The sequence below is a fragment of the Schistocerca piceifrons genome, chromosome 2 (genome assembly GCF_021461385.2).
Source record: "Schistocerca piceifrons isolate TAMUIC-IGC-003096 chromosome 2, iqSchPice1.1, whole genome shotgun sequence".
NCBI lineage: Eukaryota > Metazoa > Arthropoda > Insecta > Orthoptera > Acrididae > Schistocerca > Schistocerca piceifrons.
In genome coordinates, this window is record NC_060139.1 from 991,642,013 (window position 1) to 991,655,690 (window position 13,678).

General features: G+C 40.8%; 1 protein-coding gene across 1 annotated transcript in view; it reads left to right on the plus strand.

Moving 5' to 3' along the window:
• The window catches only part of LOC124776746 (dynein axonemal heavy chain 7-like), an 881,127-nt gene that overhangs the window by 269,558 nt on the left and 597,891 nt on the right, over positions 1 to 13,678 (plus strand). Inside the window, 1 exon segment of the mRNA XM_047251871.1 lies at positions 12,765 to 12,930. Coding sequence (XP_047107827.1) covers positions 12,765 to 12,930 — 166 coding nt within the window.

Here is a 13,678-nt window from a genome sequence, read left to right on the forward strand (position 1 = left end):
ACCAAATTGAGGTTATTATGTTTCCATATGAGCAACACACTCCTCAAATTGCCTGGCCAGACACAGGAACAGGGAACAACAACAATGCAGGAGGCTGAACAGAGTCTGACATAGAAGCAGAAATACAGAAACATGAGCAAGGAAGTGAATCAGTAACGATTATCACATTCACAGCACGGAGAAGGATCAATCTTTATGAAAGCCACGTGGTCTCACCAAATCAATGAACTAAAAGTAGCTTACTGAGCATCCAAAGCCACTGTGCAGTGAGTAGCAGTGTAAAAGCTTGGAGCCACCAGGAGAAGCATGGATATTAATGACCCACTACCTGCTTCTAAATCTGGTCGACCAAAAGCATAAGGTGTCCACTCTTGTTTCTGGTGCATGTCCCTCTTGTCCAGAAAATGCCCATCCAGACAAACTTGAAAGTCATACATGTGGTAGACTAAACAACCAGTCCATTGCCCCACAGGTCTGCACTATCCGAGCTGCTTCACTCACTGCCTCTCTTAGAAAACAGCGTCAACATCACTCATGGCAAATATGCCACACCCATTTCATGCCAAAGGTCATGTTCCAGGAGATGTGGGATGTGCTATCAATCATGCAATGGTTCATGTGATACAGCCACACTTATGCCGCCCTAGTCTGGACTGCACTGCATGATCTCCCATGATGAGGAGACTCTTCAGATCAAGTGTAACAGCAAGCTGACTAAAGTCTTGACTGATTGAGCCAAGCTGACTTACTTCTTGACCACTATGGCTTCCATTCATTTCTTTGACCCTGTGGAGTACCTGTCAAAGGACGATACTCCCCATGCAACTAGTCAGGCAGAGCTCACTCCCATAGTCGCTGGTGACATGCATAGCCCGTGAGTTGTCACCATGCAGCAATGTGCATATCAGCCTACCCCCAACCCCACCCAGGCAGTTGCCTGGGCCATGCCCCACACAGGCGCACTGGCACCCCCACAACAGCAGCCAGTGGTCTACTTTTCATGAGTCGACTGTGCAGACGTTTCAAATGTCCTAGCTTTGTCATAATGAAGTCTCAGTGCACAAAGTACCATATTTACTCAAATCTAAGCCACACTTTTTTTCCGGTTTTTGTAATCCAAAAAACCGCCTGCAGCTTAGAATCGAGTGCAAAGCAAGCGGAAGTTCTGAAAAATGTTGGTAGGTGCCGCCACAACGAACTGCCATCGAATATATGTAGCGTTACACAGGCATGGTTTGTAGGCACAAAGATAAATACTGGTGCCAAAACCTCTCCGCCCCGAGTTGCGACCACTGCATTTTCATACATTATCCAACGAAGTAAATACAAACTCCGTATTGTTCATCTTCGAATTTAGCAGAATTTCAGTGTACTATGAAAATCCGACTGGCAAGACTGTTTGGGATGTTTGTCAATATGGCCAACTCTACGTTCTGAAATTTTTCCTACCTGTGACAAGAGATAGTTGCTAATAGGAACTTTTATGAATTTTGAATCACACGCAGTATTCTCTTCACCATAAGAATAATACGAATATAAACATTTTGCCATGTTTTCTTTCATGTTTGCTGCTATCTCATTTAAATCCTGCCTGCCTAATAAACTACGAAACTAGAGTGAGACAACAGCAAACGCGGAAGAATATACGTATCGTGTCATGTTTATATTCGTATTAAGTGATACAGTCAGAAGTGAAGCACGGCAGCTGACTAGATTTTCAAATCTAAGATGACTCTAATTTCTGTGCAGAATTTGGTGTACTAAAGAAGCGGCTGCAAAGATTTTCAAACAGAGAAAAATTTTCGCTTAACTCTCGTTCAGAACATGTTCTATCATACGCAGTCTATTATTTGGTTCTTGTTGATCATTATCAAAGAAAGCAGCAGTGTAAGTAACAACAAATAGCAGTCTCTTGCCATTGTTTCGCTAATGAGACGATTCCTCTCTCTTTTTTTTTTTTTTTTTTTTTTATTGTTAACGGCAGTAGCGCACACAAAAGCAAGCCATGCCGTGAGCGGCGACAGACCGTAAACACACACTATCAGAATGCGACAAACAATGCATGACACAATACAGTAATGCATTTTCAGCTTAGAGTGATGTATACACCTATAACAAAGAAAATGGCACTTATCAGATCAAAGCAAAATAAGCAATAGATTGAAACCAGACGAAGCACGTGAAAAAGGAAGGGTACCCATACAAATATGGAGGGAGCGCCTGATGCATAGCAATGGCTACCTGGTAAAGCTTAACTGCTAAGCTTACGACTCGAACCAAACTACTGTAGCTGTATCGTCATTCATTCGACCTAAATTGTGTCTCATATTACAGTGGACCAACTTTGATTTGATTTGGAGGTGCGGCCTAAAACTTTTCTCTCCCCTTGAATTTCGAGTCTCAAATTTCAGGTGCGGCTTAGATTCGGGAAATTTTTTTTCCTTTATTTCGAGTCTCATTTTCAGGTGTGGCTTAGATCTGAGTGCGGCTTAGATTTGAGTAAATACGGTAGCCAGCACACACCCCATGTGCTACCTGCCATTGAGACATTGTATCTGGTGAGCCATCTCTCCAGCTCCACTCTCATCTCCAATCAAGCTCCGGATATCACCACCCGTCTCACCGGCTGTTTGTCAGCGACTGCTGCATGTGAACATTTCAGACAGTACCTCTACAAATTTTTTAGTGTACCAACCATTGACAATAAATGTATTGTTATGTAATCACATATTTGATCAATTACTGTTGCCTGAGTCTACACCCTGAACTTGGTGCATGGGTATGGGCAGTAAAAGCCAACTCACCACTTGACAGATGTGAAAACAGTAAAAAATCACTCAGTTCCCACTTCAACGGCGGCACTGACGTGATCTGCAGGCAAAACATGGTGTGATAGTCTTTATCAATAGATGTGACATGGAACCATGAGTGGATTCCCACACAAACATTTCTGTCTTGCCCATAGCCACGTGGCATGTGTGGTTTGAAGTGGAACGTTTATTCTTTTTGTATGCATGTCATCTTCGTGTGTGTTGTGATACTCATAGTAAGTGCTTTCCCTTTTATTTTATTTATTTACACATCTTGTTCCATAGGACCAAATTGAGGAGCTACTCTCCAAAGTCATGGAATGTGTCAGCACATGAAATTACAATATCAAAGTAATAGCTTATAAAATGAAACATTTGTGAACCCAAGAAAGTCAAGCCATAAGTTTAAGTAAATGCAATCAACCGTATCACAAAGGAATCAGCTTAATTTCTCAAGAAACTCCTCGGCAGAATAGAAGAAATGACCCATGAGGAATTGCTTCAGTTTGATTTGAAAGCACATGGGTTACTGCTAAGATTTTTGAGTACTTTTGGTAGCTTATTGAAAATAGATGCAGCAGAATACTGCACACTTTTGTGCACAAGAGTTAAGGAAGTGAGATCCAAATGCAGATTGGATTTCTGCCTAGTATTAACTGAGTGAAAGCTGCTAATTTCTGGGAATAAGCTGATATTGTTAACAAGAAATGACACTAAAGAATATATATATTGAGAGGCCAATGTCAGAATACTGAGACTAGTGAACAGGGGTTGACAAGAAGTTTGCAAACTTAATCATTTATTACCCAAACTGCCTGTTTCTGAACCAAAAATATCCTTTGAGAACGGGAAGAGTTACTCCAAAATATAATACTATATGACATAAGTGAATGGAAATAAGCAAAGTAGATTACTTTTCATGTTGAACGATCTGTTACTTCATATACCATTCAAATAGTAAAAATGGCAGCATTGAGTCTTTGAACAAGATCCTGAACATGGACTTTCCATGACAGTTTGCTATGTATCTGAACACGTAGAAAACTGAACTGTTCAGTTACAATGATCGTATACCTATTCCGCGAAATTAAAACATTAGGTTTCATTGAATTGCGTGTTAGAAACTGTAAAAACTGAGTCTTACTGTGATTCAGCATTAGCTTATTTTCTACAAGGCATGAGCTTATGCCATGAACTGCACTATTTGAAACTCAGCCAAACGTCCTTTACTACCAAACTGGTGTCATCTGCAAGCAAAAATATTTTAGAATTACGTGTAATATTAGAGGGCATATCATTTATATAAATAAGAAGGAGGAGTGTTTCCAACACTGATCCCTGGGGAACCCCCCCCCCCCCCTCCTCATTTGACTGTGCCCCCTCAGACCCCACGTCACAACCAGTCTCAACACTGTGAATAATGACCATTTGCTGTCTGTTGTTAAAGTAAGAGGTGAACCAGTTGTGAGCTGCTCCCCATGTTCCATAACAATCCAACTTCTGGAACAGTATTTTGTGATCAACAAAATCAAACACCTTAGTCAAATCAATAACGATGCCTAGCTTTCAAAATATTATGTTTAATTCATCCAGTACCTCGCAGAAAAAAAAGAATATAGAATTTTCAGTTGTTAATCCACTTCTAACTGAACTGTACATTTGATATAAAATGATCAATTATCTTTGCATACCAACCTTTTCAGCAACTTTTAATAAACACTGACGCCATAGAAATAGGTCTAAAATTGTCTTCAATATCCCTTTCTCCCTTATTATAAAGCAGCTTTACTACTGAGTATTTTAATTGTTCGGGAAACTGACCATTCTTAAAGGAAAAATTACAAGCATGGCTAAGTACAGGGCTAACATGTGCAGCACAGTATTTTAATATTCTACTAGGCATTACATCATATTCATAAAAATCCTTAGTCTTCAGTGGTTTAATTATTGACTCAGTCTCCCCCTTGTCAGTATCACAGATGAGTATTTCAGATATCAATCTGGCAAAGGCATTTTCTAAGAGATTTGTATGATTCCCTGTAGAAACTAAGTTTTTATGTAATTCACCAGCAATGCTCAGAAAATGGTTGTTAAATACTGTACATGTATCTGACTTACTATTAACAGAAATATTTTTACTATGAACTGACTTTATATCACCGATCTTTTGCTGCTGATCAGACACTTCATTCACAACTGACCGTATGGCTCTAATTTTATCCTGTGAATTAGCTATTCTAATTGTGTACCACAAACTGTTTGGCTTCCTAATAACATTTTTAAGCACTTTACAACACTGTTTGTAATGGGCTACTGTATCTCGATAATGTTTACGTCTAACATTTTAATATACTCCCCACTTTGTTCTACATGATATCCAGATATCTACATGATATCAGCCACCCAGCCTGCCTTTTACTGCTAGATTCCTGTTTAGAATGTTATAAAGGAAAGCAGCTCTCAAAGAGCATAAGAAATGTGTTAAGGAAAGCATTATATTTGTCATCTGTGTTATCAGCACTATAAACACCCTGCCACTCATGTTACTGAACGAGGTTTAAAAAACTCTCTATTGCCATTGGATTAGCTTTCCTACATAGTTTGTAATTATATGTAACATTTGTTTGAGTACAAAAGCCTTTTAGTATTAGACTTTGTGCATCATGGTCTGAAGTTACCACCTACATCACGTCCCCTGTCCCTATCAAGACTATTCCCATCTCCACCCACAATCATTACCTGTTCCTCTTTCGTGAACTTCCTACATAGCTCCTTTATGCTGTCAGTCACCTGAGACAACCCTGCACTAGGCTTCACAATGTGGTGACCTGGTATTCATTCTCCAATACTTCCTGCAACTGCTGGCCCACACCTCTACTGTGCAAACTACCTAGCAGCAGACTGTTCTTCTTTCTTGTGTGTGAGAACTTAGCTATTTTATTATAATGACGTTGGAGTAACTCCAAAAGGCAACAGAAGATCTGTCGGGACACAGTCGGCTCATGGAGAGTGAGCTACAGACATGGCCTGTACACATGGTCCTAGCTTATGTGGAGCCACCTCGTGAAAATTTGCATGTGCAAAACAGTGCCAAACTGAACCACTCAATGTTGCTGGCATGACAACTAGCACAGGACAAGCGTTGTTTGCAGTATCCTACTTTTGGCTTCATTACCTGTTCATGTGATTTAGCCAAATGGAAGAGTTTTTTTGAAGTAACAGTGTCACTTATGACCTTGCCAAATTTGGACATATCGAGAGAAAGCTTGATCAAAACTATGAAGGACATAATCACCACCTCACCAATGCAGTCCTTGTATAACTATCTGTAGGAGAGATTGATCTGATGGATTTCATTGGCCATTAAGCAATGGGTGCACCAGTTACTGCAATAAGAGGAATGCAGCAACCGGAGACCTCCTCAGCTCCTGTGCCACCTATGGAGCCTTACAGAGTCTGAAATTGTCCCAGACATGTTGTTGCACACTGTCTGGGTGTGCAGTCCCTCTGTACAGGTGCAAACAGTAATTGCCGTGCACACAAACATGCAGCTGGATGCTGTTGCAAACTTGGACTATCAGTACATAATGCACTGGCAACAGTGCCTAGTACTGAGGCCACACCATACCCCTGCCTCCACAACAGCACACATGGTCTCTGACCTACACATCCTAGTGCAGAACTTGGCCACCCAGATGGCAGCACTTACCATTAAAGTCCATCAGTTGGCATTCTTACAGCCAGAGGGCAGCACTTATCACAGCAACAGCCAATCTGGCTACAGGCAACCCAACCCATGCACTCGGCAAGAGAACAAAAGCCATTCTGTCGGTAACGTGCTAACAGTGGAACCACCTTCAAGCGGCAACTGTTGGTACCCTGCCCATTTTGGCAGCAAAGCCACCAAGTGCCATTCACCATGCTCACACCCAAGTACCAGCTATGACCAGGCTATACATACCCAATTGCAATCCAGTATCAAAGCATCAGTTCATAGTGGAATGGGGTGGGGCCTGAGGTACCTGGCCGACACTGGTTCTGATTTATCCATTTTTCCTGCAGACATAGTTAAGAGATCATAGCAAAGCCAAAACTGTGCACCTCATGTTGGCAAACAATCCTGCCATAAAAACATATGGTACTAATCACTGGAATGTGGACCTTGCACTTTGCCGCACCTTTGAGGTGGAGGTCCACTGTGGCCAACATCAATGAGCCGACCCTGGGCGTGGATTTCTTTGGCCACTACAAGCTGCTTTCTGACACTTCAAATGAGCAGATGATAGACTCCACAATGAGTTTGAGGATAGTTGATCAGTGACAGCAAGTAGTATTCTTCAGCATAAAACCTATAGCATGCACTGAACATTTACATAGATATCCTGGAGATATTCCCATAGATTACTAGCCCATCTGGGGCACCGAGGGAAGTCAAACATAAGACACTCCACCACAATATTACCATGCATAACCCCCTCCCTCCCCCAGCTCACGCCGCCCATGTCACCTTGCACCCAATAGGCTCATGGTAACAAAAGCTGAGTTTGACGCCACCTGCCACATGCCATCGTATGACCGTCAAGTAGTCTGTGGTCTTCTATCTTACATTTAGTACCGAGGAAGGATAATTTGTGGTGCCCATGTGGGGACTACCATGCACTGAATTCAAGGACAGTGCCAGACAGCTACTTGGGGCCCTACTAGCTTGATTTTAGCTATGCATTGCTGTGCTCGACTGTATTCAGCAAGGTCAGTTGCCAGGTGGCATACACACAGATCCCCATTGTAGTGGTACATGTTGTTATAAAGCATGTTACTAGACTGATGAAAGATGTCCAAAACATGACTCTAATTAGTGGTAGCATAAAGGGCGTCTACTGTGCCTGTGTTTATTGGAATTTCTGTGTAGATACGAGAAAGAATAATCTGGACATAGTTGCGGATCCCTGGCAGACTGCTATGTGTGCTGCACTTAAACAATTGGTTCATGGTAGGCAACAGCTACTCGCTTTGTTTTTGTGCACATTATTGGAATCAAAATGCTTGTGGGTTGCATATGACTGCAAGTTGCTTGTGGTGTACCAGGCAGTGAATTACTTCTGTTCATCAGTAGAAGCCCAGTCTTTCATTATTTTGACTGACCACAAGCTGGTAACTCACGTTTTGGAGCAACAACATCAACTGTTCACCATCACAACTACAACAGCTGGGATACGTGTTACAGTTCCCCACCGACATATGCCACATTTCTGCGATGGAAAATGTCATCGCCAACTGCTTGTTCACAGTTGCACGGTTATCTCCTTCACCTTTGTAGTTTGGGGATGTCGCCTAAGAACAGGAAAATGATGAGCAAGTGGGCAGCTTCCAACATGACACCTCCAGTAGCCTACAACTGGAACTAGTGCCCTTTCCTGATTCCTCCTGCAAGCTTTGGTTGATGTTTCAAAAAGTGTACATCACCCATTTCTCCAAGAGAAATTCTGATGCAGTGCATCTAAATGATATCCATCCCCATGCTTCCATTGGTGCCTTCCCTGACATAACACACTGCTTTGCACACATCCACAAGGACATTTTGGGCCCCCTTCCTCTGTCCAAAGGGAAGTGGTGTCTACTTAAGTGGTGGACCATTTTGTGCACTGGCCAGAGGCAGTGCCAATAGTGGATGTCACCACTGAGACCATTGCCACTACCTTTGTTGACTCCTGGGTGGTAGGCTTCAGCAGTCACAAACAACAGACCATAGCAGCCAGTTCGACAGTGTGCTGTTTACACATCACCCATCTGTGTGGTGTGTGGCTACATCAAATGACCAGCTACCACCAAACATCTAACAGCATGGTTGAGCTGTCCAGAGGATGCTGAAATTCTCCCTGACATTTCACAGCATCGCCTGGATGGAGGCGCTTCCACTCATACTCCTGAGCCTGTGACTAACACTGAAGTACTAGTTCTGCATCTCACTTGTAGACCTCATCTACAATCAGTTGCTCGCCATCCCCAGTGAATTCATGAAGGAGGTACCATCGCCACCCAATACCTCAGCCCCACCACTTGAAGAACATCTGTACAGTCACATGGCTGACCTCTGACCACCTGCACTGATGCAGCACAGTACCAGCAGAGTATTTTTTCATGCTGGTTTACAATGCTGCATGCATTTTATGTTGTGCATGGACATGGACAACCACCACTCAGGCAGCCCTACTTGGGACCACACCATTTGATCACCAGCAATAAGAAGACTCTGCAGATCGAATGTAATGGCAAACTGACTACATTCTCAATCGATAAGAGTCCAACGACCTTATGTCGTGACCACTCTCATCATCGTTCAGTTCTTCAACTGGCAGAGAAGCAGTCGGGCACAGCCCGCTCCTGTAGCCACTGATGACACACAGACCATGCCCCACACATGGGCAATGGTCACCCCCACCACAGCAGCTAGTGGACTATGTCATATGAACTGGCCGCCAGTCGATTTCAAATGCCCATGGTGCATCATGATGATGTCACACTGCATTATGCAGCTACCTGCTGCCTGCCATTGAGGCACTTGTCTCCACCGGGCCACCAGGTCACATCTCTCTGCCTCTGACACATCGGGTGTGGAGGTTGGATCAACTCCCAAGCCAGTCTCTGTGCCTGTTCCAATTGAGATCCGGACACCATCTCTCACACTACAGGGCTTGTCCACTGCGGTTTGAGGATCTGCATTTGAGTCCTGATGACACTGCGTTTGTGCAGACCTAGTCTCTCCATAGTCTCTATGTCCCCGCTGCTGTGTGCATCAAGGACCCATTGATTGTCACACCAAGTTTATGTATCAGGTGTTTCAAGAACTCAATGCAATATTTATAGTACATCTATGTGAACATTTTTCTTCATGTCTTTTATTCATGTTTAACCATACTTTGTTTGTGTGCCAGTGTCCTCCAAGTTGACATCTCTGCATTGAACATTTCAAACCACAAATTACCACGGACAGCTCCCAGAAGTCACTGCTGTCACTAGTGAGCCATGCAAGCACAAACGCACTATGCGTCCAGCCAGACACAGATGACACCATGTGCTGCCACCCAATCACAACTGACTGGCCTGCTGCCATGGGACTTGGACTGACATAAACACAAGAATGCAAGACACAAACATTTGCTGGATGCAGATGTATTGCTTCAACTATTGGCAGCTACAGAGCTCTGTTCTCAAATGGGGATCTATGTGGTAGCTGTACCACAGAATCATGTAGACAACAGCGTACTAGCATTTGCCCGTGAGCGCTGATTTTATTGTTAGGCCAACCTTTGGCAACTTTTTAGTGCCCATGACTGAAGAAGAAACAAAAGGGAAAACCAGTGCGAGCTAGACCCCCATGCCTTGTGGACATTTATGCTGATCTCAGATTCTGTCATCCATGCGCTGTGTAAATCGAGTACAAAGCGTGCACTCCATCAATGCAGTGACAAAATTAGAACAGGTGCCAATTGTTTGTTCTGTCCCATCATGTCTGCAAATTAAGTGGTGCCCCAGGAGATGAGAGGTAATTTGTGCATTCAAATGGACTCACTCCCTATGTCTCTGCAGCTGCAAGGCCATACTATGCACTGAACTTGTAAGGAGTGTGCACCATCTGGGATCAGCAGTCGAGCTATTTATCGCAGTCATGTGGACATTTCAGACAGTATTTCTGCAAGTTTTTTTTTTTTTTTTTTTTTTTTTTTTTGCACCAACTGTTGTCAATAAATGTAATATTATGTAATCATTTGTTTGATCAGTTACTGTCACCTGAGCTTACACTCTGAACTTAGTGCAAGGGTGCAGCAGTAAAAGCTGGCTCGCCAAATGATGGACTTGAAAGCAGTAAAAACCATACATTTCCTGCTTCAGTTGTGTGACTAAAGGGATTAAATTCTTCCCCTACACCTTCTTTGTTTTGGTGGTATCTTTAATTTTCACTCAATTCTTACTATTTTATGTTTACAAATTTGTCTCTGTATTATATGTGAATGATCTCTTACTTATTTTATTCACTGTGTGAACTTACCGCATTTACTACATTGATGTTTAAATCAATATTTGTGCTTCACTGAAATAATTTCATTTGTATTTGTTTCAGTGCATGTTAATGGTAGGAGGTACACTATTCTGTGAACAGTGAGGACTATTTTGCACTTTACTTAATATATAACTGTAATGTTTTTTTGGTAGGATTAATGATGAGTTATGAATAGTCAGGTAGGTTTTGGAACCAAAACACTTTGTCTTTGTCTAGCAGTTGCATTTCAGTTAATATTGTTTTTATGATGAACATTTAACCTTGGTGAGAAGGATTTTCCGTGTCTATAAATGCCAACATTGTACGAAGAAGTAGTCAGCTGGACTGCATGTATTTTAAGCTTTAGTCTTCGTTTAGATAAGCAGTCTACTTTCTACAGTCATGCTGCAGATGTCTGATTTGCAATAGTGTATTCTTCCTGAAGAGGCTATGATGTGCATGTTCCTCCATATTCTTTTCAGCAATATATTTCGTACAGGGGTAATGATTATGTATTCCTTTGCCCAACGAATTATAGGCACTATTTTCAGTTGCCATAGGTTACACTTTTGTGTATTTGCATTGTGTGTTCCTTGGAAATGAAAGGCTGTATCCAGTCTGCTTTGCTATATAGGTTTTTTCCATGGTGCCACTTTTCATGATTTCAGTTTTTTGAGTGTTTTGTTGCTAAGCTTAGAACTTGCAACCCTTCTCTCTGTGGGATGTATTGTGTTTACTTTTTGTATCAATCTTTCATGAAATATCATATTATTGAACATCAGATGTAATTTATTCCCTGTTTTCTCCATTACATTAACACATGCACAAATAGAAACATGAGTAATGCTCATTTTGCAGCTGGTGCACAGAAACAGGTACCAGTAACTACCAGAGAGATTGAAATAGTCTGGAAAGTTATAAACAGTAAATATGTGGGAAGCCTTTTGCAATTTGATGACTTTATGTACATTAGGTCTTATTGGATCTTGGGATTTCTTACTTGGCTGTCTGACATAAATGCTGTCTTGGCATCATTTATGAGACCATTTATGACTACCATTTAAGTACTGAAATATTGTTCATTAATTAAACACTCAACTTTTTCTGTGTTTATTGGCCTTTTTAAACTTTTATGCAGATGAACAGTACAAACTATAGTTAAAACAGAGTGGAGTTCTTCCTGCATAATATAGAATCATTTCTTTTAAGTTAAGACACTTTACACAAATAAACGTGCTGTTCTGTTTATTTATTATTTATTTATTGCAGAAAAACTGAAATAAGTTATGCCAATGATACATCAGAGTAGCATTACTTACATGTTAACCAGGTCATGTATTTTAATCAGTGTTTACTCCTCCAGAGCTCATGTAAACTGACAATAACAGTGACAGATTGAGCAAAAAAGTTTATGAGCAAGTTTTTGAGGATGGTTTCGTATGTGTCAAGAAATCATAATACAGGTTTCCTATTGAGATATTGGACAGAATCTGCAAGAACATCAAATTGGTTAATGTCTTCATCAGGCATTATGTGATCAGCACATAGTCATATTTACAAAACCAATTTGTGATATGAATATAAAATGACTTGTTCAAAATCATTACTATTTATCATGCGAATGAACCATGGAACATGAAACTAAGTATTAACATTTATATTGTATCAGGTTACTTAATTATACAGTCATATAGTAATGGTAATAGCAAATGAATGTTACAAATGCGACATTAAAAGCTTTTACTGAAAACTCTACGTATTTCTTCAAATTCAGTATTGAAGAACTTCCAAGTGTGTCTTGACAACAGTCAACTCAGAATGAGCATCATGTGCTTTCTTAGGACAGAATAGCCAAAATAAAATATGGACTGGCAGCAAATCAATAAAATGTATAATTATCCCTTTTTAAATTTCAGGCATTGTTTCGATCTGTAGCAATGATGGTTCCAGATTATGCTTTGATTTCTGAAATTGTTCTGTATTCCTTTGGCTTTGTAAGTGCACGGCCTTTAGCAGTTAAAATTGTGGCAACCTACAGGCTTTGTTCAGAGCAACTGTCATCTCAGCATCATTATGATTATGGTATGTATCTTGTGACTCTCATTCTATTGCAGTGTAATTTAGACATAGAAATTCAAATCCAAACCATGAACATAAAAAGCACCCATTACCAACAGTCTACATTCCACACTCTTAAACTACTTCTCAGGCACATTTTTATGGCAGTTAAATGTAAATAAACGCTGTAGTTAAACGTCAATAAATGCTGTAGTATAGAAATATGATTTATATAACTCACTGTATGACTAATATTGCTAGTTTTCCTATTGATGAGAAACAGAAAGTTGAGTTTGTTTACAAGCCATATTTTTGCACTAGAAATCAGATTTTTTTATTATTTATATGTGATAAGATATATTGGATTACTTATAGACTGCAGAGAATGAAGAGAGAGAGTATCAGATTCAGAAACGAGGCCCCATAAGTCTCAACATTGGTCTTACTGCAGATATTTAATTAGGGTTGTCATATTTTGGTCAAATATTGTGGGCCATCAGACCAACCACATTTTTCTCTGTTTCCCAAGGCTTCCTTTTATCAAGGTAGCCAGTGCTGTGGAATTCAGTCCCATTTGACATTATTTACAAAGTTGAATTTGTGGCTTTGACCCAGGTGTGTCAAAACAGAGAGTAAAAACGTGGTTCTTCACAAATGAGCCTTATAACTGCTTTTTTGAAGATTATAAGCTTGAAATTAACCTTTTATACAAATGGAAATTCCTAAGCTGTTTTGTTCTGTCTTATGTTTTCGGACTGCAGTTCTAAACATG